Source organism: Cydia fagiglandana, chromosome 19, assembly GCF_963556715.1.
Source record: "Cydia fagiglandana chromosome 19, ilCydFagi1.1, whole genome shotgun sequence".
Classification (NCBI taxonomy): domain Eukaryota; kingdom Metazoa; phylum Arthropoda; class Insecta; order Lepidoptera; family Tortricidae; genus Cydia; species Cydia fagiglandana.
In genome coordinates this window covers 5,347,726-5,374,803 of record NC_085950.1, presented here as the reverse complement: position 1 = coordinate 5,374,803, position 27,078 = coordinate 5,347,726, and the positions used below count along the sequence as shown (strand labels likewise).

Here is a 27,078-nt window from a genome sequence, read left to right as displayed (position 1 = left end):
GAAATGCTTAGAATTACTCAAGGAACATATGTGATGAAGCTCATAGCTTAATAAAAAATTTTTGGGTCAACTTTATAACTGCTTCCGCTATAAGGGGGTTACTCTGTATCTTTAGCTTTTTAAATAAAAGTAAACAAACATTTATACATTTTCGGGTATTTAAGACGAGGAAGTTATCGTTTTGACGAATTTCTTGGGATATGGGAATCCGCCGTTTTTTTTCAGAATGTGTAAGGTTTATGCACGAAAAACCCCTACCTATCCCTAATTATGAGTAAGTACCAAAATATGGATGGTTCTTAATTAGTCTTCCTAACTGAAATAAATGTCATATACCAGGAAATAGTTATTTGTACAACAAGAGATCAAAGTTTGATATTTCTTCGAGTGCTTATTTTGAGTCCCGTGCAAGCGAAAGATTCTATAATAGATTCACGAGCGTAGCGAGTGAATCTAATTTAGAATCTTGAGCGTAGTAAGGGATTCAAAAGCGCACGAGATGTAAATAACTTTGATCTCGTGTAGTACACAAAATTTTTCACCCTAAGCAGTGAGAACATACCTAGAGGGACAGAGATAATAGAACCCAAGTATATCGAACTTGTATTAGACACCGCATTTTGAAATGACATTTGACTATAAAAGTCACTTGAATGACATTTTGTCTCACTCAGTGAGCAAAATGCGATTTTGCTCACTCATACTGTATCACTAAGTGAGCAAAAGCGATTTTGCTCACTGAGTGAGACAAAATGACTCAGTGAGCAAAATCGCATTTTGCTCACTGTTTTTAAGAAGCAAAGTACCCTTGTTCGATCTGCTGAGGTGAAAAAGTATCTCTCTCGCTAACTCGGTATCACATGACTACATGAGTGATCCAGTTAGCAGGTCCGAACCATACTGTTCTACCTTAGGGATGGCCAGGGGACGCCATAAGCCTTCAGTAAGAAGTGCATATACTTGGAAAAATTCGACTTATGCCGCTGTGGCCCGGTGGCCGAGTGGCTTAGGCACCTGCCGCGATAGCAGAGGACGCTGGTTCGATTCCAGCCTGGGGCACTGGAGGCCTTGGTCACTTTTTCTTAGTATATGACATTTATTTCAGTTTATAATTTATATAGTAGTGTTTCTACTTGATAAAAACAAATTAAAATATGTTCTGAAAAATAGTTTAATTTGTTCAAATACTTCTAATAGTAGAGTCTTCCTGTCATCGTGTGGAATTTAGAATTTTATATATTTTTAACATACAACTTTTGTCGACAGTGTTATGTACTGGTCCGTATGGGCCAGCTCGTCAACCCCCAAAGGCAGTATAGAGACTGCCGCCATGGACGGATCCGGGCGGCGCGTACTAGTCTCAGAAGAACTCCACTGGCCCAACGGGTTGGTCGTACAGTCGGACGAGCAGATGCTTTATTGGTATGTACCTATAATGAATGACAATACAGGGCGCACAACATTGAAAACATGACACCCATACATAGTACAACACACTGGCATTTTACACGTTCCGTCATTGCCAATCGAGTTGTATTATTACAGGGGCAGCTGCCTTGTAAAGTATAATAACTAAATAATTTATTTGATTCTCAGGTGTGACACGTTCCTGAACAAGATCGAAAGCTTAGACCTGGCCACCAACAAGCGCAAGACTATCATCTCGGCCCCGAGTGTAGACCTACAGAAGCCGTATGGACTGGCGTTGATCGACGGTAGTACATAATTATAATACGACGATTTGACGACCGGTCTGGCCTAGTGGGTAGTGACCCTGCCTGCGAAGCCGATGGTCCTGGGTTCGAATCCCAGTAAGGGCATTTATTTGTATGATGATACAGATATTTGTTCCTGAGTCATGGGTGTTTTCTATGTATTTAAGTATTTGTATATTATATATATCGTTGTCTGAGTACCCACAACACAAGCCTTCTTGAGCTTACTGTGGGACTTAGTCAATCTGTGTAAGAATGTCCTATAATATTTATTTTTTTTATTTTTATTTTTATAATACCATTTTAACAGGTTCAAGACTTCTGCTTTTTGAGGGACCCATAGGCGTAGCAAGTTTAACCGTACCCTGTTACAACGTACCCAGTCTCCCCTACTTCTGCCCCCCCCCCCCCTTTAAAAAATGCTGCGTACGTCCATGGAGGGACCCTTATAACTTCGAGGTTCATATGTCTGTTTATCAAGTTAGAACTAACATAATCGTTTCTAGGCTGCATTTCATACCGTTGTAGCTGTGTCTATTAAATATAAACTTATTATGCAGTCGGTAAAATGACCGCAACCTATATATCGACGCTTAAGAATCAATGCTGTCTAAGTAACAAATAATTATAGCATGCTATTCGTTATTGTTTTCTGCACCTAACTGCATTAACAGGTAAAAAAGCGGCCAAGTGCGAGTCGGACTCGCCCATGAAGGGTTCCGTAACAGCAAGTAACATAATAAAATTGGGATTTACGGTTTATTACGTATTAAAAAAAAACTACTTACCAAATCTTGTTCAAACCAATTTTCGGTGGAAGTTTGCATGGTAATGTACATCATCATATTTATGTTAGGTTTATCATTCTCATATTTTAGAAGTTACAGGGGGGGGGACACACATTTTACCACTTTGGAAGTGTCTCTCGCGCAAACTATTCAGTTTAGAAGAAAATGATATTAGAAACCTCAATATCATTTTTGAAGACCTATCCAAAGATACCCCACACGTATGGGTTTGATGAAAAAAACATTTTTGGGTTTCAGTTCTATGTATGGGGAACCCTAAAAATTTATGGTTTTTTTTCTAATTTTGTATGAAAATCTTAATGCGGTTCACAGAATACATCTACTCACCAAGTTTCAACAGTATAGTGCTTATACTTTCGGAAAAAAGTGGCTGTGACATACGGACGGACAGACAGACAGACATGACGAATCTATAAGGGTTCCGTTTTTTTGCCATTTGGCTACAGAACCCTAAAAACGTCAAAAATGTTAGTTAGACAGTATTGATTCTTAAGCGTCGATATCGATGATTAAGGACAACAGTTTCCTAAAGGCAATGTTACTATCTATCTAGATTCTCTTTTCGTTAGGGTGGCATTCCATCTGTACAATTTATTTGTCTAATGTACATTTTGTTGAATGAGAGAGTGAGACGCAATGAAATTGGACAGATGGAATACTACTGTTTGTTTGATGTCTTCATAGCTCATGTTATGACACGCTTATGGACTTCAATAGTTAACTAATTCCACGGAACCCTCAGTGTGCGATTCTGACTTTGTTTTATATTCAGGTGATATAATATGGAGTGAGCACGGCACGGGTAACATCCGGCGCCTGGGCGCCGACGGGCAGTCAAGCCCCAGCGCCAATGGCACTATTCTCCGGCGCCTGCCGCCGCCGTTGTATGATATTCGACGCGTCGCGGCTGCTGACAGATTAGGTTTGTTTAATTTTGTCACTGACTCGTTCATTGATCATCAAAATTCTTTGGAACTTCTATGAGACAAAAGTGAATCAATAGGGAGTATTAAGTACTGCAATGTTCTACCGCCAGAGTGCAGCACTAATTTGTTTAGTACACCATAGAGTAATTTATACATACTACGCCTTAAACAGTTTTTTGACGAGTTTTTACTATGACATTGATGCATCAATCAAGGCGGTTTGTTTACAGGTGGCCTACCGCGAAACGCGAAAATTGATATTTCGTTATCTGCCTCTCTATCGATTGAATGAGCAAGAGTGATAGAGAGGCAGAAACCGCACTTTCGATTGTCGACAAACGTGTTTCACGGCAGGCCCTGTGATTGAGTTAGTGAGGTCTTCTACGTAGAGTTTTGCGTAATATTCCCTATTAAAAATCAGAATATTAATAATTTTAAGTTTCGTTTACTAGGACACAATGCATAACTTTAAGGTACGTATGGGCAAATACAGGCGCCATTTTGGGATGTCTGCTGTTGCTGTTGTATGATATACAACGAACCATACAACCTTTTTGTAGACCCGTATCGCAATATTATGACACCATCGAGCAGATTTGATGATGGAGACCGAAAATGGTCATATGTATGGTTCTATGAAAATGACACCATCGAGTCGATCTGATGACGGAAACCGAAAATATTCATATATATGACTATGAAAAATAACGCAAATTCTTAAGGTTTCGTCAGACGGGCGTGATTTCCGGGCGGGGCGTGAACGCGGCGTGAGCGTTTTATATGTAAAAGCAGCGCGCCCCGCTAACGGAGCGCCCGCGAAACGCGCCTGTCTGCCTTTAGAGTATGGAAACTTACAAAATGGCTGTCGTCCTGATAGGAATAGGATACAGAAGAGTACAGCCGGCGATAAGGATGAAGTTTTAATGAAAAAACTTATAACATTTAGCGCCAGTTACAGTCTTACACCATTCCATTAACCCGAGGTTAACCGGATAAACCTGCAGATACCATGGTCACCAGTACAATTTGACACCGGGTTAACAGTTTAACCTCGGGTTAGTGGGATGGTGCAAGAGGCGCTTACCTGTGAAACATGAACGCAACTGAAGTGTGTTAAACCGCAGGTCGCAACACATGCTCGGACACGAACGGAGGCTGCGCCGAGCTGTGCCTGGCCACGGCCGGCGGGCACTCGTGCGCGTGCGCGGCGGGGCGCGCGCCGGCGCCGGGGCGGCCCGCGGCCTGCGCGCCCGGCCCCGCGCCCGCGCCGCCCTGCGCCGCCGGCAAGTTCCACTGCGGCCGCGGGTACGTCACACTCCATCTATATTATACCACATGCTCGGAGCTGTGCCTGGCCACGGCCGGCGGGCACGAGTGCGCGTGCGCGGCGGGGCGCGCGCCGGCGCCGGGGCGGCCCGCGGCCTGCGCGCCCGGCCCCGCGCCCGCGCCGCCCTGCGCCGCCGGCAAGTTCCACTGCGGCCGCGGGTACGTCACACTCCATCTATATTATACCACATGCTCGGAGCTGTGCCTGGCCACGGCCGGCGGGCACGAGTGCGCGTGCGCGGCGGGGCGCGCGCCGGCGCCGGGGCGGCCCGCGGCCTGCGCGCCCGGCCCCGCGCCCGCGCCGCCCTGCGCCGCCGGCAAGTTCCACTGCGGCCGCGGGTACGTCACACTCCATCTATATTATACCACATGCTCGGAGCTGTGCCTGGCCACGGCCGGCGGGCACTCGTGCGCGTGCGCGGCGGGGCGCGCGCCGGCGCCGGGGCGGCCCGCGGCCTGCGCGCCCGGCCCCGCGCCCGCGCCGCCCTGCGCCGCCGGCAAGTTCCACTGCGGCCGCGGGTACGTCACACTCCATCTATATTATACCACATGCTCGGAGCTGTGCCTGGCCACGGCCGGCGGGCACGAGTGCGCGTGCGCGGCGGGGCGCGCGCCGGCGCCGGGGCGGCCCGCGGCCTGCGCGCCCGGCCCCGCGCCCGCGCCGCCCTGCGCCGCCGGCAAGTTCCACTGCGGCCGCGGGTACGTCACACTCCATCTATATTATACCACATGCTCGGAGCTGTGCCTGGCCACGGCCGGCGGGCACTCGTGCGCGTGCGCGGCGGGGCGCGCGCCGGCGCCGGGGCGGCCCGCGGCCTGCGCGCCCGGCCCCGCGCCCGCGCCGCCCTGCGCCGCCGGCAAGTTCCACTGCGGCCGCGGGTACGTCACACTCCATCTATATTATACCACATGCTCGGAGCTGTGCCTGGCCACGGCCGGCGGGCACGAGTGCGCGTGCGCGGCGGGGCGCGCGCCGGCGCCGGGGCGGCCCGCGGCCTGCGCGCCCGGCCCCGCGCCCGCGCCGCCCTGCGCCGCCGGCAAGTTCCACTGCGGCCGCGGGTACGTCACACTCCATCTATATTATACCACATGCTCGGAGCTGTGCCTGGCCACGGCCGGCGGGCACTCGTGCGCGTGCGCGGCGGGGCGCGCGCCGGCGCCGGGGCGGCCCGCGGCCTGCGCGCCCGGCCCCGCGCCCGCGCCGCCCTGCGCCGCCGGCAAGTTCCACTGCGGCCGCGGGTACGTCACACTCCATCTATATTATACCACATGCTCGGAGCTGTGCCTGGCCACGGCCGGCGGGCACGAGTGCGCGTGCGCGGCGGGGCGCGCGCCGGCGCCGGGGCGGCCCGCGGCCTGCGCGCCCGGCCCCGCGCCCGCGCCGCCCTGCGCCGCCGGCAAGTTCCACTGCGGCCGCGGGTACGTCACACTCCATCTATATTATACCACATGCTCGGAGCTGTGCCTGGCCACGGCCGGCGGGCACTCGTGCGCGTGCGCGGCGGGGCGCGCGCCGGCGCCGGGGCGGCCCGCGGCCTGCGCGCCCGGCCCCGCGCCCGCGCCGCCCTGCGCCGCCGGCAAGTTCCACTGCGGCCGCGGGTACGTCACACTCCATCTATATTATACCACATGCTCGGAGCTGTGCCTGGCCACGGCCGGCGGGCACGAGTGCGCGTGCGCGGCGGGGCGCGCGCCGGCGCCGGGGCGGCCCGCGGCCTGCGCGCCCGGCCCCGCGCCCGCGCCGCCCTGCGCCGCCGGCAAGTTCCACTGCGGCCGCGGGTACGTCACACTCCATCTATATTATACCACATGCTCGGAGCTGTGCCTGGCCACGGCCGGCGGGCACTCGTGCGCGTGCGCGGCGGGGCGCGCGCCGGCGCCGGGGCGGCCCGCGGCCTGCGCGCCCGGCCCCGCGCCCGCGCCGCCCTGCGCCGCCGGCAAGTTCCACTGCGGCCGCGGGTACGTCACACTCCATCTATATTATACCACATGCTCGGAGCTGTGCCTGGCCACGGCCGGCGGGCACGAGTGCGCGTGCGCGGCGGGGCGCGCGCCGGCGCCGGGGCGGCCCGCGGCCTGCGCGCCCGGCCCCGCGCCCGCGCCGCCCTGCGCCGCCGGCAAGTTCCACTGCGGCCGCGGGTACGTCACACTCCATCTATATTATACCACATGCTCGGAGCTGTGCCTGGCCACGGCCGGCGGGCACGAGTGCGCGTGCGCGGCGGGGCGCGCGCCGGCGCCGGGGCGGCCCGCGGCCTGCGCGCCCGGCCCCGCGCCCGCGCCGCCCTGCGCCGCCGGCAAGTTCCACTGCGGCCGCGGGTACGTCACACTCCATCTATATTATACCACATGCTCGGAGCTGTGCCTGGCCACGGCCGGCGGGCACTCGTGCGCGTGCGCGGCGGGGCGCGCGCCGGCGCCGGGGCGGCCCGCGGCCTGCGCGCCCGGCCCCGCGCCCGCGCCGCCCTGCGCCGCCGGCAAGTTCCACTGCGGCCGCGGGTACGTCACACTCCATCTATATTATACCACATGCTCGGAGCTGTGCCTGGCCACGGCCGGCGGGCACGAGTGCGCGTGCGCGGCGGGGCGCGCGCCGGCGCCGGGGCGGCCCGCGGCCTGCGCGCCCGGCCCCGCGCCCGCGCCGCCCTGCGCCGCCGGCAAGTTCCACTGCGGCCGCGGGTACGTCACACTCCATCTATATTATACCACATGCTCGGAGCTGTGCCTGGCCACGGCCGGCGGGCACGAGTGCGCGTGCGCGGCGGGGCGCGCGCCGGCGCCGGGGCGGCCCGCGGCCTGCGCGCCCGGCCCCGCGCCCGCGCCGCCCTGCGCCGCCGGCAAGTTCCACTGCGGCCGCGGGTACGTCACACTCCATCTATATTATACCACATGCTCGGAGCTGTGCCTGGCCACGGCCGGCGGGCACGAGTGCGCGTGCCCTACACGACTGCCCGGAGTTGAAAGCGGTAAGATATGTCGATACTCGGTGGAAAATGCGTCGTGTTCCCGGGCTTCATAAAGGTGCTGATCGACTTCGCTGTGTCGCTTCGAAGTTCCTACGACTTCTCGAGGCCATGGAGTGGTCCAACCGGAGAACAGCTAGCGACAAGGCCCTGTGCGACCGCTCGAAACCGAGGTAAAAGGCATCGAAAAGGTCTGCAGACTTCACATAATTATCTCTGCTTGCTCGCGCTCTCCAGCTTACAAAGACAAACTCGTGCGAAAAGCCCATAATAAACAAAATGGGACAAATAAACCCGCTGCGCCTGAACAAGCTTGAGTTTCCGGTGCTAAGAGAAAGGGGCCAGGAGGACTCCAGCAGTTTCCATCTGTCGAAAATATTTCGGGTGAAATGGATTACTTTCCACCCTTGGTTAACAATCTACTATTATTTACTTATTTTTACTTAAATACAAGACGCGCTAGTAAAAACGTGGCAATATTTTCAACTTTTTTTGGTCTTGAATTACGTTTAGCAGTATAGTTAGTAGCTCAATGACATACGAAAGCATTTTTGCCCAAGCTGAAACGGACACCTTCACTAACTTTCGGTTGATTATAGATATGGAGACGTCTATTCATTTCACAATAGGGGTCATCCATTAATTACGTCACACCAATTTCTAGGTTTTTTTACCCCTCCCCCCCCCCCCCCCCCCCTTGTCACACTTGGTCACATTTGGCAAACCCCTCCCCCCCCCTAGTGTGACGTCACATTTTTTCTACGAAATCGCCAAATCGAATTAAGTAAGTACCTAAGTATTATTAATATTTTATCAAAATATTTTTGACGATATAAATATTAGTAATTTTATATAATAACCCAAAACTGCTTAGGAAAGAAAATTAAACGATTAAAAACTATTTTCGTTTTAAAAACTTGTTATTTAAATGTACAGCGAATTAAATAATTTAAATAAATTTTCGGTTCCTGATGAAGTTAAAGTGACGTCACAAAGTTTGTGTCTCCCCCCTCCCCCATGTCACAATATGTCACATTTTCTTGACCCCCTCCCTCCCCCTAAACGTGTGACGTAATTAATGGATGACCCCATACAATCAATTAGCACCAACTGTCTTTCTACATTATTTATGTATTGCAGGCGCTGTATCGACGAGCTGTACGTTTGCGACGGCGACGCCGACTGCCCTGACGGCTCCGATGAAGATAGCTCTCCGACTGGACCATGTGGTAATTACGAGACTCACTATCATCATATCAGCCTTAGGGCTCATTTAGACGATGCGAGAACTCGCATGCGAGTTTCATTACATTGCGGTTTTTGATCGGTCGGTTGAATTGGACTTAACCAACAGTCGGCAATGTAACTAAAATCGCTTGCAAGTTCGCGACCCGTCTAAATCAGTCCTTAAGGTGGTATTCCACCTGTCCAATGTCAGTGCATCTCACTCTTTCATTAAAGCAACATGTGAGACGCAATACATTGGACAAAGTAATTGGATAGGTGGAATAACACCCTTAGTGCTTCCTCCAAACATCCTGCGATCTGAAAATAATTAATCATCGATATTAAACTTTCGTGAGACATATTTTAAATTGTTTAAACGACAACGGTCGGTCTCACTCACTTGAATTTTTAGTCGCTATTGGCGACATGTTTCGGGCCCGTCGGGGGTCCTTCCTCAGGCTTGAGTGCTCGCGGCGACTGCAACTCGTGCTTGAGCCTGAGGAAGGACCCCCGACGGGCCCGAAACATGTCGCCAATAGCGACTAAAAATTCAAGTAAGTGAAACCGTTGTCGTATAAATATTATGTTACTACCTGTGAGTTCCTATAATTGGCTTTCTGTATCCATTATAATTTCTATGGTATTGTCATAGCTGTTGGTTCTCCAAATAAAAAATAAAATAAAAAAAAACAATTTAATAATTAATCACTTTATTTCGTTAAAAACTCTTCATGTAATTTTAGTTACAGATGTAGTGCATTAATTATTTTCCTTCGTATTTTCGCGGAAACGTACGAACGTGTCTTGCAATTTCAGTCAGTCTCAGTACAAAAAGTACTGAGGTTGACTGAAGTAGCATGACAAATACGAATGTTTCCGAGAAATTACGATGGAAAACAATTATACACTACATCGGTAGTAGCTTTTAAGCTAAAATGTGTTATCAAGGACTATTTTTGAGTTGATTTTTTAATTGTTACAGCAAATCGGACATGTACCGATACTCAGAACTTCAAATGCGACTCCAACCGTTGCATACCGAAGACTTGGATCTGCGACGGACAAAGAGGTAAAAAGAAAACAATGTGTTCTTTAAGATCATTATGAAAGGAGATGCTTTCTTGTGTTACTTAACATAAAGGATTAAGCAGAAATTGCATTTATTAATATTATTCACGTAAATAGAAACACAGATTCATTTAAATAAATAACCGTGTCTATTCTGACATAAGTAAATCGTATCTAAATTTTATTCGAGGGACACGAAAAAAATGGTGTAAGTAATAGCATTCGCTCAATGCTAACACGCCAACGTCACATACTCATATCTACTTCCAAAAATGATGTAGCGAGCGTCAGCACGCACACTATTCCTAATTTTATATGCGCTCTGTGTAAGGGCTGATTTAGATGGCGCGCGAACTCGCATGCTATTTTAGTTACTGTTGATTACGTCAAATTCAACCGACCCATCAAAACCCGCAATGGTATGAAACTCGCATGCGAGATCTCGCATCGTCTAAATCAGCCCTAAGTCATCGTACTCATTTTATTGGTTTAGATTGCCTCGACGGCTCAGACGAGTCCGAGTCGGCCTGCGCCGAGCACGTCTGCGGCCCCGACCAGTTCCTCTGTGCCACCTCGAAACGCTGCATAGCGGCCGCCTGGCGCTGCGACGGAGCCCCCGACTGTGGCAACAACGACCGCTCGGACGAGGCCGACTGTAAAGCTACAGGTTTGTCTAGTTTACTCACAGAATAAGTAATAGTATTATCATACAGAACGGCCACGCACTGCCCCGCCCCGACTCGCATTACCTCGCCCCGCGACTGGCCGCGACATGAGTCTGGCGGACTTGTGCCGTCCTCTCAGTAAAGCGACTTACCCACACGTGCCGCGCACACATATAAACGCAAATGATTTTTGATGTATGGCGAGTCCGCCCTGTGGTTTAGTCACTGGCTCATTCATCGATCATCAAAATTGTAAGGTACTTCTAGTAGATACGCAAGCTTAAAATTTAAAACACAATTAGTGTTAAACCTAAAAAGTTAGGAAAAACTAAAATTGAATGCATTTTCAGTCCCGTTTTCGACGTACATAAATTGCATAGTTGTATAGAACCGCCTGGGCACCACGCTCGAGACAATATCTGTCAACCAAATCGTAAAGTTGGTAAAATGGCCTCGTTATCACAAGTTGCATCACAACGCCAAATGAACCCCAATTCACGCATCCACTTTACACTTAAATAATTGGACCTCACTAAATAGGAATCGAACCTTTAATATTTTTAATTTATGCGATGTATCAATCAATCAATCAATATTTTTTTATTGCGAGAACATAGTTGAATTATGTACATAAGGTGATAACATCAACAACTTCTTCATCAACTTCTTCGCCATGGAATTTTTAACATGAAAAGTCAACCACGCCGGAAATGTTTAACGAAGTTTGGCTTGACCATTACATTTCCTTGCAGAAAACGCAGAATGTCACCCGCTAATGTTCCGCTGTCCGAACGGCGGTTGCGTGCCCTGGGAGTACTACTGCGACGGGCGCGCCGACTGCGCCGACGGCGGGGACGAGCAGCGTTGCCGCGGCGTCACGCCTACACGGTGAGCCACTTATAACTCTAATGCCAAGCAGTAAAGTCGATATTTGTCCGAACGGCGGCTGCGTGCCCTGGGAGTACTACTGCGACGGGCGCGCCGACGGCGGGGACGAGCAGCGTTGCTGCGGCGTCACCCCTACACGGTGAGCCACTTACAACTCTAATGCCAAGCAGTAAAGTCGATATTTGATGTACCAACTATCGCTCCATGACATTGAGCATTTCGTTTAAAATTAGAGCGAGCACGATACAACTATAAGGTTGTTGCTAAGAGAAAACGAGACAGAGTGCAGTAACGACGGACGAATTCAACCAATAAACAAGAATTTGACGTATTTGGTTGGTGACTGCCACATTCAGCCGCTTGAGAAATCGGCTAAGAGTTAGGTTAGTTTGATTCTATTTACACATGGGCGAATTTCATGAATGCACATTTGTAGGGTTCCGTACCAAAAGGGTAAAACGGGACCCTATTATTAAGACATCGCTGTCCGTCCGTCCGTCCGTCCGTCCGTCCGTCCGTCCGTCTGTCACCAGGCTGTATCTCACGAACCGTGAAACCTAGACAGTTGAAATTTTCACAGATGATGTATTTCTGTTGCAGCTATAACAACAAATACTAAAAACAGAATAAAATAAAGATTTAAATGGGGCTCCCATACAACAAACGTGATTTTTGACCAAAGCTAAGCAACGTCGGGAGTGGTCAGTACTTGGATGGGTGACCGTTTTTTTTTGCTTTTTTTTGTTTTTGTTTTTTTGCATTATGGTACGGAACCCTTCGTGCGCGAGTCCGACTCGCACTTGCCCGGTTTTTATTTAACGTATCCTTTTTTGACAGGAATGATGAGGTTACGAACAAGAACAGCGTGTGCGAAGAACACGAGTTTCAGTGTGCGAATAAAGAGTGTATACGCAAGGTAAACATTACTCTTTATACTTGTACCATCGTCCACACTGTTAGGGCGCGTGTACACGGTGCCGCCTCCGCGCCGGCACCGCACTGCCGCCGCACCTCCGCGCTATGTACACGAGACGCGTAAAGCCCGCCGCCGCGCCGCCGCCGCCGCGCTGCCGCATATAAATCGCGAAGGTGCGGCGGCGGTGCGGTGTTGGCACCATGTACAGGCGCCCTTAACCTTGTAGGACCCAGCATATAATGTTTTAATTTTTTTAATTCGAACCTTATTCTATTAGTAAATTGGAACGAATTCCGTTTGTTTTAAAAAGAAATGAAACAAAAGAAATGCTACTTTATTTGGTTCATAAAAGGTTCAAATTAGATTGCACGATTATGTACATTGTAATGTACATTTAGTCTCAGGAGGATAACTTATGCCTTTATGGACTTTATGCCTTTTGTAATAAGGTCCACCGATGTACAGTTAAGAGTAATGCTGTTTGTACTTATTCTAAAGATCAGTCTTGCTTTGAAACATGATTCGTTGTTGGTTTCCCTCAAATAATCTTTCATAATTACATATACTAAACTTATGCTTGTAAATAAAGCAGTTCAGCCTTAACTTGCAATATTACAAGCTCCCATTTAACCATTAAGGTGGATTTCTTATTGTCATTGTAAATATTAGAATTTAAAAAAAGTTTTACTAACAATCATACTCATAATCGTAATACATTGGTCAATCTTTGCCATAAAGTTTATTAGTAATTTATTTTTAGTTAACGATATGGACGATTGTATCAGTCAAAATTTGCTTTGAGTTTCATAATCACAATACCACAGAATAAATAATAGTACTACCGTACAGAAAGGACACTTCCTACAAAACCGAAGTTTGACAGCGATTCAGGGTCGAATCATACTATCCCTTTCTAATTTATGGCATTATCCCGTTGTCAAATTCAAATCATTATCTTATCTGTGAATGTGCACGCAAAAGGACGTCAAGTGGTGCCAACCCTAATAATTGCTCGGAGCAATGCTGAGCTGAATGGAGCCGAATTTGCCCAAAAGGAGGAGTGTCTCCTCACTGACAATACTCGAAACACAGTCTCATCTCTCTATCCTTAAATTTCTTTCCGTAATTATATCCACAGGAATTTCGCTGCGATTACCATCCAGACTGTCTCGACAGCTCCGACGAAGCCAACTGCGAGCAACACCGAGCCACCACCCGTGCCCCCACCACCCCCCCTCCAGACGAGTGCGTCGCGCCTGCGTTGAAATGTGACAATGGTTCCCGCTGCGTACCTCTACTGCAGCTCTGTGATGGAAGTTATGATTGTGCTGATGGCTCAGACGAAGCTGATCGATGTGGTAAGTAGACCATTTTACTGTTAAGGGTGGAATATCCTGGTCCGCGGCACCAAAATGTAACGACCTGTCTAAACTGAAACCAACACGCGCTACAAGATGGACCCCTACGAGTGTATATATCCTTCGTTGAAATGTGACAATGGTTTCCGCTGCGTACCTCTACTGCAGCTCTGTGATAGAAGTTATGGTTGTGCTGATGGGTCAGACGAAGCTGATCGATGTGGTAAGTGTTGAGGGTGGGATATCCTGGTCATGGCACCAAAATGTAACAATAACCTGTCTAAACTGAAACCAACATCGCGCTACAAGACGGACACCTACGAGTGTATTGATCTTTCGTTGAAATGTGACAATGGTTCCCGCTGCGTACCGCTACTGCATACAGTTATGATTGCGCTGATTGGTCCGACGGAGCCGATCGATGTGGTAAGTGTGGAATATCTTAATCACAGCACCTAAATATAACTACCGTAACTAAGCTGCGAGAAACGCCACCTTACCACGCCTACTCTGAACGAGTGCGTCGGGCCTCCATTGAAATATATATGGTCCGTCTTGCGTACCACAAATACAGTTGTGTCCGACGAAGCTGACCATTGCGATAAGTGTAGAATATCCTGGTCATGGCACCAAATTGTAACTGCCTTATTGAAATTGCGGGAATCCCCGTATTACCACCATAACAACGCCCACCTCCATGGAGTTGTGTTATGGAAGCTACGATTGTGATCAAGACAACATATAGAATATAAGTCACGGCGCCAAATGGTAACTATTCACTGTAATTTTCCTGGCGATGGTAAAAATACTCTAACGATGGGTTGAGTTTATATATCACTGCAGGCTCCAGATACCGTGAGCGAACTTATGCTTTATGGCTCGGAGTAATTAACAATGGAGCCGCCATTAAGAGGCGTTCCCCTCTGTCGAAAATAGGCGGCCAATGGTCAACCACATGTCGACCATATGTATGGACTGACGTTTATCTGACATGACGTACCTATACATTTAATGTGCCCCTCCCCCGCAAAAAACGGCAGACTATTTTGTACCGAAAATTTTAGACATGGCGTCTCCGTTGGTTATATCCTCTAAGCTTCATGGTTTCAAGTTTTAGCTTATAATATGCAATGGTTTTATTCAAAGTTTCTATCAACAGGCGAGCCCATGTGCGTGGCAGCGGCATGCACACACGAGTGCCACCCCACGCCCAGCGGCGCGGTGTGCGCGTGTCCAGCGACGCTACATTTGCAGCGCGACGGCTTTACTTGCTCCGAGCGTCACATCTGCCACGACTGGGGCGTGTGCAGCCAGGTGGGTTTTCAATATAATATAACCTTTTGAATAGGGGGTATTACTGCAATGTTCTGCCGCCAGAGTGCAGCACTAAGCTAGCTAGTAAACCACTAGTAACTGGTAAACTGTTTTTTGACAAGTTTTCACAGACAATAAAATATGACATTTGGCGGTTTGTTAACAAGAGTCTACTGGGAAACGCGAAAATCGCTCGAATGTGCAAGAGTGATAGAGAGGTTAGATAACGAAATTTAGATTTTTTTGATTCGCGGTAGACCCCCAGATTGTGATGGATAGTGGTAGTGGCGCCCCCTACGCAGAGTTGTACGTAATATTCCCTATTCGTGGAAGGGATTAGTTGGACAGAAAAAATATCAAATGTTCTATAGTTCGTTTTTTTTAGCATTAGAAAGAACTTGCAAGAAGGTAAGCGATCTTGACATGTCTTTTAATTGAAAAACGCTTTATAAAAATATAAAACTATTACTTATGAAAAAAGCAGAAGAATATAAATTATCGTATTAGATTCATAATTGTTACATATTTGCCGTAACTTATTTTTAAAATGTGTTTTTCAATTAAAAGACACATCAAGATTGTTTACCTAATTTCTAATGCTAAAAAAAACGAAGTATAGATAGGATTAAAGAGAAAATAAATATAATAATGACAATAGAAAATTGCCGACTTGTTCAACATCCGCATTAAGCTCCACATCGATTTTATGCGGATGCGGATTTTGAAAATGATGCGGAAGTTCCGCGGTTGCGGATGCGGATGCGAATACTCGCAACATCCCTGATCGGTGGGCATTATTACAAAAGGCATAAGGTCCACCGATGTACAGTTAAAAGTGTGGGCGATTGTAAATAAAACTGGGCAAGTGCGAGTCGGACTCGCGCACGAAGGGTTCCGTACCATAATGCAAAAAAGGCAAAAAAAAACGGTCACCCATCCAAGTACTGACCCCGCCCGACGTTGCTTAACTTCGCTCAAAAATCACGTTTGTTGTATGGGAGCCCCACTTAAATCTTTATTTTATTCTGTTTTTAGTATTTGTTGGTATAGCGGCACCAGAAATACATCGTCTGTGAAAATTTCAACTGTCTAGCTATCACGGTTCGTGAGATACAGCCTGGTGACAGACGGACGGACAGCAGAGTCTTAGTAATAGGGCCCCGTTTTACCCTTTGGGTACGGAACCCTAAAAATGGTCTCATTATATTGTTGTGTTCACAGACATGCCAACCGCAGAAGAATCGGCACAAATGCACTTGCTACGACGGCTACGAGCTGGCCGATGACGGATTCACGTGTAAAAGCACTGGTACGTTCACACTGCTGTCAGGGGTGCGAACCTTCCTTCGGGCAAACTCGGCTCTCTTCGGCTCAGCAATGCTCCGAGCAATTATTAGGCACGACTTGACGTCCCTTTGCGTGCACGACCACAGATGATAAATAAAATAAATAAATAAATATTATAGAATATTTTTACACAAATTGACTAAGCCCCACGGTAAGCTCAAGAAGGCTTGTGTTGTGGGTACTCAGACAACGATATATATAATATATAAATACTTAAATACATAGAAAACAACCATGACTCAGGAACAAATAATGGCTTGAATTTTTACAACTCGATATACCCGAAAGGGATAGTGCCATCTTAGAAAGGGATAGCATGATCCGACCCTGAACCGCTGTATGCGGTATTGTAGGAAGTTTACTTTCTGTACGGTAGTACTATTATTTATTCTGTGACTCTTGTCTATCAAAACCGGCCACTTATAATAAATTGCTATGTAAAGTGACTTTGATCCATCATGAAATTTATGATCCTTCAAACAGATGTTGCAATAGAAAATTCAATGAAATAATTTGTGATGTATATAGGGACTGAGGGTCTGCCATCTTGTGGGCTGATTCGAAAACACTTCACGCCTAAGCAAGTGCTGCCCTCTTAAGTTCACGTACGTTCTCTTATGCATTGTCGGGTCTGCCATCTTGTGGGCTACATTGGAAGCTTAATATTGACATTTACACTTCGCGCCAATAAACAGGGGGCTCCTATGCTGCCCGCTACAGTCCATGCACATTCCGTATATGTTACTGACGATGAATTTGGCAGGTGTGACTTTTACTTTTTGTTGTAAGAAGTCTACAAGACATTTTGTATTTATACAACTAAACTATTACAGAGAAAGCCACGCCTCTCCTGGTGTTCAGTAACCGTCACGAGGTCCGCGCGGTGGAACTGCCTTCCCTAACCTCTCGAGCGCTCATCTCTTCTCTCAAGAACACGGTGGCTCTTGACTGGAAGCGGACGGGAGACCAGGTCACGCTATACTGGACGGATGTGGTCGATGACCATATATACTCTGGCACAGTTCAGGGGATAGGTGAGACAACATATAATATGGACACCTACTACTAGAGACCTTGATCTTTCGAGCGCTCATCTCTTCTCTCAAGAACACAGTGGCTCTTGACTGGAAGCGGAGGGGAGACCAGGTCACGCTATACTGGACGGACGTGGTCGATGACCATATATACTCTGGCACTGTCCAGGGGACAGGTGAGGCAATATGGAAACCTACTACTAGAAACCTTGACCTCTTGAGCGCTCATCTTTTCTCTCAAGAACACAGTGGCTCTTCACTGGAAGCGGACGGGAGACCAGGTCACGCTATACTGGACGGACGTGGTCGATGACCATATATACTCTGGCAAAGTCCAGGGGATAGGTAAGACAATAAATATGGACACCTACTACTAGAAACCTTAATCTCTCGAGCGCTCATCTCTTCTCTCAAGAACACAGTGGCTCTTGAACGGAAGCGGACGGGAGAAATATTCTTGTTTACCACCAACGTGGTATTCAAAATTATTTCCCTAATAACTGTCAGAGACGTTCAAATTAATAATATTTTTGTGAATATTAAAATGATTTTTCTTTCAACAGCTCTGAGCGACATTAAGGTGGTGATAGAGCAGGGCGTGTCGACGGCGGAGGGGTTAGCCGTCGACTGGGTGGCGAACAACCTCTATTGGGTCGAAGGCACGCTGCGGCAGATTGAGGTACGTGTGATTTGTGCATTAGTATATCATTGGCGCTCATAACCTGAAGAAAATAAATAAAATCTAATAATTTTGATGGTTTTGTAGAAGGTAGAGAATAGAGAGTACTCTCTCCAGGCGGGTGTTATGCCTGGGGACCGAAGTCCACTGAGAGTTGGTCGGAAGTTATATATATAGCAAGTGACATTATAACTCCGTAAGCGCGATGTAGGTCTCATACTAATTACGTTCTAGACGTAGTATGTTCTTAGCAGTTTGTGCGTTCTAGCTCCCTAACCCCTAACGCCATCTGTTAGATTATTATGGCACGACGTTGGCAGTGACAGCTAGAGGAGACGCCACAGTTTAAAAATGTTACATCTGCATACTTTTAATCATGTTTGCGATTGTAATGCAGTAATCGCAACATAAAATCTACCTTTATTACGCATTTTTTGACTCTAAAAATCATACCTACATGCCATCAGGAGTAAACATGTTACTTTTGTAACTTTGCAGAGCCGCCTCGGGTTAGCTTTGCCAAAGATATATGTATATAAAACTCCGTATAAGATAAATAAAGTCTAAGAAAAAAAAGTGCCTCGGAAATCAAGAAAAAGTCATTCTCGAATAAATGGCGCACACACCTTTGGCCTATTCTCAGCTAGATGGCGTTGACGACACCGTTTGATATTTAACAATTTTAACACGTATCAGTGAAAGAACGTGGGTCAGTATGGAACTATAAAAATTAAAAATCATTTATCCGTAAACATATTTTGATTAATTTAATACATTTTCAATTTTATTTTAACTTTTAATCGTGTGTCGATAGATGGCAGTAAATGTACCGTGACTACAAAATTTACTTTATACTATCTATTCTCTTTGGCTTTGCTAACCTAACCCCTAACCCCAAAGGCGTGTGTTTTTTCAGTCAGTCAGTTTAAATGCTATTTTTAAATTAAAAACCGTCAGCCGGTTGTATAGCGGAGGAAAGAACGTCAGCTGGTCACATGAACATGTAAAAAATACGCGCCTTACCTTTTATTTATTGGTGTCCTTTTGTCGCTAGGTGGCTCGCCTAGACGGTCGGTACCGGCGCACTCTAGTGTCGGGCGACATGGAGAGTCCGCGCGCTATTGCACTTGATCCCAAACATGGTGAGTTAATTTGTGATATCATATATAATCATATGTTTCGATCTTGAAAGAACTCAAAGTGAAGGAGAGATTATCGTCGACTGTTCAAATACGAATCCTCAAATACTTCGGGCACGTTACACGAAACCAAAACTCCATGGAACGTCTCGTTGTCCAAGGACGAGTGGAAGGCAAGCGGTCACGAGGTCGGTCACCTACGCGCTGGACAGACCTGATAAAATCTGCGACACAAACCACCATAGTCCAGTGTTCCCCTAACGCTGAAGACCGTGGCAAGTGGAGGCGTATTGCGAGGGCTGCGTTATCCACGATAGATACGTCTCATCATACAACCACGACCACGTCAAGAGTGAACGACTTAGGAGGAGGATATAATCATATATTATTAGATATTTCTGTTTAGGTGTAATTACAATTTCAAGCGGTAACTGTACGTTCTGTTGCACTTTGAATACACAAATATGTATCAGTTCTTAGTGCAGACTCTGAGCACTAGTCTTATCCGATATCTGATGACGACCCTTGGAGAAAGACAGTGCCTTATGGCATCAATCACATTTGAACAGGTGGTAGTACTAGTGCTCGACATGCTAATGACCAATAGATGACACCCTGCTGTCACCTCTATTGACAATTACTTAAGTTTCAAGATGACCTGTACTGGGATCGCGTCGAGCACCAATACCACCACCTTATTATTAAATGAATAAATATAAAAATGCATTTACCACATTTTACTCCTTAGTGGTCATATCCGACACCCGAAATCAGATCGGACAATGTGATGGTCTTAGACGGTTACTACCCTGCAACGAATTTTCTTTGCGTTCTCAGGTTACCTATTCTGGAGTGACTGGGAGCAGTCAGCGCCGCGTATAGAGCGATGCAGCATGGCCGGTGCTGACCGCACCACCGTGGTGCACGTCGACGAGATAGCGGACGGCGCGTGGCCCAACGGCGTCACGCTCGACCACGTGGCCACCAGGCTCTACTGGATCGACGCCAAGTATGTGCACGAGAGGGACGGAGATATTCACTATGCCGAGCGGGCTATGTACCACAAAGCAAGTATAGTTACCCAGCGTTGGCACTCAGCAAGCCAACGGACGCCAGGCGCTTCTTTCATTTGAAAGCGGCCACCATTCTGTTAACATTTTAGTCCACCTGCCATAACTCTGCCTAGCAAAATGTCCCGCCCAATTCCATTTTACTTTGGTAATGGCGAAACCCACGTCATGCACCTTGGTGCGGCGACGGATCTCGACATTCCTTACTCGATCTTGAAGCTTGATACCGAGCACGGCGCGCTCCATGGCTCTCTGTGCTTATGCACAGCCCCCTTAGTAAGCGTCCATGTCTCGGCACCGTATGTCATGGTGGGCAGGACACATTGGTCAAAGAGGCGAGTCTTCAGGCATTGTATCATAAAATACTTACCAATATAAAAGAACTTTGAACAAAGTATTTTTATGTTTTCAGATCGGACTCCATCCACACAACCCTGTACGACGGAACCGGCTACCAGCTCGTTCTGCGCGGTCACGCCATGCTTTCCCACCCCTTCGCTGTAACCCTCTTCGAGTCGCACGTCTATTGGACCGACTGGAGAAGCAACAGGTTCGTACTGATACAGAGAAACACCATACACCATGCAATAAACTATAAACCAGACATAGCTTGGGTAAATTCTGCTACGGCGCCTGCATTGGCTCGCTGTGCTCATCTGACTGTTCGGTCCGGGTTTCTCCGGATTTGTCCTAGTTTGAAGGCCGTCCGGGTTTTCAAAAAGTGTCCGGGGAAAACCCCACAACCCACAACCCTGTACGACGGGACGGGGACGGGAATAAAGTATTCAATACTTTAACACACGGACAGACATAGCTTGGGTAAATTCTGCTACGGCGCCTGCAATAGCTCGCTGTGCTCATCTGACCTGCTAGCACGAGTTGCGTTCTCACGCGCGACTCCATACATGCGAGAACGCAATTCATGCTAGCTTAGGATGACTTATATTGTCGCGCTCGACTCTATACTTAAAATCGCTCCTGACCAAACGTCGGACTATAGGGGGCAGTTTGAGGGCAAGGTAAGGTTTACAAAAAAATCTTAACTTACGAGTATTATAATGTACCTAGTATTTGTAACATAGTTGATTAAATTTATCATTTATTCATCTTTAATGTGTAAATACTCTTTGAAGTGATGACTGATAGCCCACTGAAGTGGCCACTTAAAAAACAAATAAATAGCTGACATGCGTCATTATGACTGTTGTTCATACTTATATTTGTTGGTAGAGTGCCGTCTAATCAATAGAAAGATTTGCTTTATTTGTTACATTATAAATACTAGGTACCAAATACTAAGTACAAATACTCGAAAGTGAATTGATTGATTTGCGAACCTTACCTATCATTCTGACATGCCACGAAAATGCCCGCTGGAGTCCGACGTATGCTCCTGACATATGTAGTCGCGCGTGACAACGCAAGTCATGCAGAGTGGTTTGATACTTAGCTTTTCCTAATTGTATATTACTTTTAATTTGTTTCTTGAATAACGAGCTTACTACTACTACTATACATCATCATCATCATCATCTCAGCCATAAGACGTCCACTGCTGAACATAGGCCTATCCCCCTTATGGGGGGTGAACACACACACACACACACTACTACCCACACACACACACACTACTACACAGTGAAAGTGAGTAGTGAGTGAACTGGGTCTCTATTGTTTCCCAAATAGTTTTAAGTCATAATGTATTGTTTGTCCGAATTTTCGTTAGTCATAATTGGTTTTTCTCAGAAACGCGTAACTTTTCAGGATTGCCATAAAACAAACCTAACCTAACCTAACCAATCCACAGAATAACCTTACGAAAATCCTGAAAAGTTAACGGTTTCAGTTTTATGACTAACGATAATATGACAAACAATACATTATGACTTAAAACTTTATGGGAAACAAAGGGACCCCGAGTGAACTACTATACAGTGTGATCTAAAATATTGAGTTAAATGTTTAATTTTTTATACAGTGTGATGCGAGCCAATAAATGGAATGGCAGTGACGTGCAAGTTGTGCAGAGAACCATGATGCAACCTTTTGATATCAAGGTGAGTCTTATAAAACAACTCTGGGTTGCCCGCAAACAGGCTTCTGCTGCTCAGGTTTTTGAATTGTAGAATAATGTAGAACTTAGGGCCCCCCCCCCCACATCTGGCGTGTTTCGAGCGTCGGCGTCTGGTCAGCGCTATGGAAAATGACGTCGCTGCGCAGTTGCGTCGACGTTGCGTCGAGCAGCGGCCATAGAGTTGTAGACGCCGACGCTCGAAAGACGCTAGATGTGGGGGGGGCCTTATGGCGTGAATTATATTACAGTTTTGAAACTCTGATTGTCAAAAGTTGACGTTTGACAATTCAGTGGCCGCAAATTACCTCTCTAAATCAATCATTTCAATCTCAATAATTTTTGTTAAAACCTATATATAGATGGTCAAGCAAATCTTGTCAGTAGAAAAGGCGCGAAATTTAAATTTTCTATGAGACGATATACTTTCGCGCCTACATTTTTCAAATTTGCCGCCTTTTTCTACTGACAAGATCTGCTTGACCAACTATATGTTTGCTATTGTCTCTAAGAAGTCTTCCGAATCCGCAGGTGATCCACCCGAGCCGCCAGCCAGCCCTACTGGCCAACCCCTGCGCCATGGACAACGGCAACTGCACACACCTGTGTCTCATCGACGGACCGAACGTGCGCGTGTGTGCGTGCCCGCACGTCATGCGGCTGGCTAAAGATAACGTCACTTGCGAAGGTAAGCTTCAACACCCTAACATGAACCTTACATACTTGTAATAGAGTTCAAAGTTTACGATCAATCATGAAGCAATGACAACTGCACACACCTGTGTCTCATCGACGGACCGAATGTGCGCGTGTGTGCGTGCCCGCACGTCATGCGGCTGGCTAAAGATAACGTCACTTGCGAAAGTAAGCTTCAACACCCTAACATGAACCTTACATACTTGTAATAGAGTTCAAAGTTTACGATCAATCATGAAGCAATGACAACTGCACACACCTGTGTCTCATCGACCGGCCGAATGTGCGCGTGTGTGCGTGCCCGCACGTCATGCGGCTGGCTAAAGAAAACGTCACTTGCGAAGGTAAGCTTCAACACCCTAACATGAACCTTACATACTTGTAATAGAGTTCAAAGTTTACGATCAATCATGAAGCAATGACAACTGCACACACCTGTGTCTCATCGACGGACCGAACGTGCGCGTGTGTGCGATAAATTAAAACACGACCGAAGGGAGTATTTTAAATCGACACGAGTTGCGAATTACCTATTCGCACATGTATCGTACAACGTTTTACAGTACATATGGCCATTTAAATTTCGACATAGTTACGTAATGTGCTAATTATCGCACTAGTGCAGTAAAGTAGCACCATTATGTACTGTAAAATGTTTAAATGAACGACGAATAACATTTGAATAGGTTCTAAATATCTATCAATCGTTGTCTCTGTGTGTTTGTTTGATTTTCTAAGTTAAGTAAGATACCGAAAACCGATAATGTAGCAGTCGAAACAATATACTTAAGTTTCGGCCCTCGTTGCGTTATATCGCCATAGACTTCTAGTCCGGCTCTATCTAGATTATCGAAAAAGAATTCAAGAACATCTCTACATTCCTAATCAATGGTTTTTCCATCCACAGTGCACGAGAAAGTGGTGGTGGTCGGCAGAGCGGGCTCCATTCGCGGCTTGGACCTCGACGCGCCCGCCCAGCCCGTCATCCCCGCCGTGTGGGGCGCGCAGCTCGCCGCGCCACGCGCCTTGGCCGCGTTGACTTCACAACGCCTGCTATACTGGAGCGATGCTGAGGTAACGTCTACTTTATACCGGTGGGATAACATCTACTTTACAGTGGATCTAGATGCATTCTCAACCAGTAATACCAGCTGTACATTTGGCTACGCCGCGCTAAAATCAAATTTTCATATTTTCCTAGTTAACTTTACTACTTAATCGGTCATCCAACTTCAGCCATAACTTTTTTTACATTTCCAGACGAACGAGATAAAACGCACGCGCCTCACCGGCGGCACAGCTGAGACCGTAGTGGAAGCGGCCGGCGTCGGAGGAGCCCTGGCTTTAGACTGGGCCGCTAAAGTGCTGTACTACGCAGTGCAAGGCCAACTGTGGGCCGCTGGGCCGTTAGGGGAGAGGGCTTCACCGCTCTGTGCTGTTGCTGTCACCGCTATTGCCGTGGATGTACAAAGGTACAGTATAAAAAACGAATTACAATGTTTTCTTTAACGTTAAAATATATATCTTATACCTTTAAACGAGCAATTCTTGTATATATATTTATTTATATGTATATATATTTCGGGGATCTCGGAAACGGTTCTAACGATTTCGATGAAATTTGCTATATGGGGGGTTTTCGGGGGCGATAAATCGATCTTTGGGAAACATTTTTGAGTTTTTATTTTTTCCTAGCAAAGCTCGGTCTCCCAGATATTGTATCTACAAAAGCAGCTAATCCCCACAAAATAAGGCCGTAAGTAGTTATACTATGAACGAAATCAAAGTAGACAAACAGCACCTCTAAATTCGTAAGCTGCTTTTTCCCTTCTATCACTTATCTGGTCTAGGAACTATTTCCGTTAAGCGTCTTTTAAACTTACGGATTTCTTTTTTTAATAAACACCTCTGTAATTAGGCTATTATATTTAGTTCAAATATTCCGTTGAGAGACAGTAGAAAAAGCGACCGGACCGGAGGTGTTTTTAAACCACTTAAAATAGTTATTTACCTAATCAAGCATGAGTGGGACCTAAGAAATATTGCTAAAAATGTGCGAAGTACGGAACCCTCGACGGATTTGACTCGCACTTGGCCGGTTTAGATATTTTCGTTTCTCTTTTCTGGCCTTTTTAGGTATTGTATTGAATAATAAACTAAAATACTTAAATTTGTTCTTGAACAGGGGCAAGCTGTACTGGGCCGTGTCGAGCACAGGCGACGGCGTCGGTGCCAAGATGGAGGCCGCAGCTGGCGACTGTAGCGAACGACGAGTCATCATCGACGCTACTAGAGACCCGTTACTGGCTGGGGTTCATAGTAAGTATAAAACATGTTAGAAAAATGTTTTTGACCGACGAGATTAAGATTTTAGCAGTCTAGTATGTTTTTTTACCATCGCGCTAGAGCAAATTAGAGTACTAGGCGCTAGCAGGCGTGGCTCACTCCGCGATTTCGTCGCTTTGCAGTAGGTACATCCGTTCCACACCAATTTTGGTGAATAAGCCGCGCGTGGCGCTGTCGCCACCTAGCGGCCATATCTATCCTGATCGTAACAGACGCGTTTTGTTAGAGAGTGAGTCTTCTGTACCTAGTACTATTATTTATTCTGTGCCGCTAGTTTGATGGACGAGGTGCCAATCGGATCGTCTGACTTTCTAAGAGGTTTTTTTTTAAAAAAACCTTAGGGTTAGTTTTTAAAGCACTTTTCTTAAAATATCTAAAACAACACATAACATGTACTAGAACACTGTTCTCGTGTGGAATTTTTGAGGGACAGGAGTAGACTTTAGATTTTAGATCGTATGACATATCAACAAAACCTGCTTATTTTTTATAGACATAGACATAGACATCATTTATTGGTAATAAGGCATTACAAGTCACAATTTTTAAGCATATTTCTATACATCTTACATCTATTATTTACAATATACACTATATAATCTTGAGTCTACTAGTACTTTCGTTGTCAGGGTGTATTCCTATATTAACCAGTTTTTTTATACAGGTTTGACAGTCGAGCCAAAGACCGGATGGTTGTACTGGGTCAACCTTGCCTCTGCTTCTATTCAGTACATAGACGTCAAAACTGGTGAATTCTTTACCGTGAGTTATTTTCTCGCAATTGATAATTATAGTTATCACAATTTTTACGAACATGGATCCAAGATAGATTATATTAACAACGTGCAACATTTTAAGTGACGTTCACCGTTAAGTTTAGCGCTATCTACTTCACTGTTTTATTTAGCTTCACTGCGTATGTACTTATATCTTTTTGTATATATGGCACTTCAAATCATGTAACTTTGGACCATTTCCGGGTGTCTGATTGAGCGGAAATTATTTTTAAATATTTTTAAATATTTAAATATTTCCGATGACAATGCTATAATATGCTAACATTGCTAACATGGAGCTGATCTGATGATGCAGTCGGAAGGTAGCCAAAGGAAGTCTTCGATGGAAAAACATAAACACATGGAGTTTAGGCTCATTTAAAAGGTCTCGAGAAGTACTGGATAGACATGCAAAGGAGAGAAAGTACAGTCGGCAATAATATTGTGTATCAAAAAAATTTTTTGACGGTTACTTGTTACGATTTAGGCTTAGAACGCAGTGTGATTTAGTTTCTTGCGGTTTCAGTCATGTAAGTGCGTACGCTTATGAAGCATGCCGTGCGTTACACTTTTTGCGCTTCTGACACCGCAAGCAATTAATCGCAGTGCGCTTTAAACCTAAAGGTTCCGTCACACAGGCGCTTTTTCCGAGCGATGCGTGAGCGTTTTACATGTAAAAGCGGCGCGCCCCGATCACGCGCCGCCCGCAAAACGCGCCTGTGTGACGGAGCCTTAATACCAGTGT

General features: G+C 46.7%; 1 protein-coding gene across 1 annotated transcript in view; it reads left to right on the top strand.

Moving 5' to 3' along the window:
* The window catches only part of LOC134674191 (prolow-density lipoprotein receptor-related protein 1), a 154,348-nt gene that overhangs the window by 28,196 nt on the left and 99,074 nt on the right, over positions 1-27,078 (top strand). The window contains exons 16-38 of the mRNA XM_063532248.1: positions 1,267-1,422; positions 1,597-1,715; positions 3,297-3,446; positions 4,575-4,755; positions 8,880-8,968; positions 9,949-10,035; positions 10,528-10,701; positions 11,452-11,587; positions 12,425-12,503; positions 13,642-13,861; positions 15,021-15,175; positions 16,397-16,484; positions 17,356-17,556; positions 18,120-18,235; positions 19,290-19,377; positions 20,212-20,383; positions 20,857-20,994; positions 22,423-22,501; positions 23,047-23,203; positions 24,119-24,285; positions 24,472-24,683; positions 25,397-25,530; positions 26,222-26,319. Of these exons, the coding sequence (XP_063388318.1) occupies positions 1,267-1,422; positions 1,597-1,715; positions 3,297-3,446; positions 4,575-4,755; positions 8,880-8,968; positions 9,949-10,035; positions 10,528-10,701; positions 11,452-11,587; positions 12,425-12,503; positions 13,642-13,861; positions 15,021-15,175; positions 16,397-16,484; positions 17,356-17,556; positions 18,120-18,235; positions 19,290-19,377; positions 20,212-20,383; positions 20,857-20,994; positions 22,423-22,501; positions 23,047-23,203; positions 24,119-24,285; positions 24,472-24,683; positions 25,397-25,530; positions 26,222-26,319 (3,196 nt within the window). The remainder of the gene's footprint in view (positions 1-1,266; positions 1,423-1,596; positions 1,716-3,296; positions 3,447-4,574; positions 4,756-8,879; positions 8,969-9,948; positions 10,036-10,527; positions 10,702-11,451; positions 11,588-12,424; positions 12,504-13,641; positions 13,862-15,020; positions 15,176-16,396; positions 16,485-17,355; positions 17,557-18,119; positions 18,236-19,289; positions 19,378-20,211; positions 20,384-20,856; positions 20,995-22,422; positions 22,502-23,046; positions 23,204-24,118; positions 24,286-24,471; positions 24,684-25,396; positions 25,531-26,221; positions 26,320-27,078) is intronic.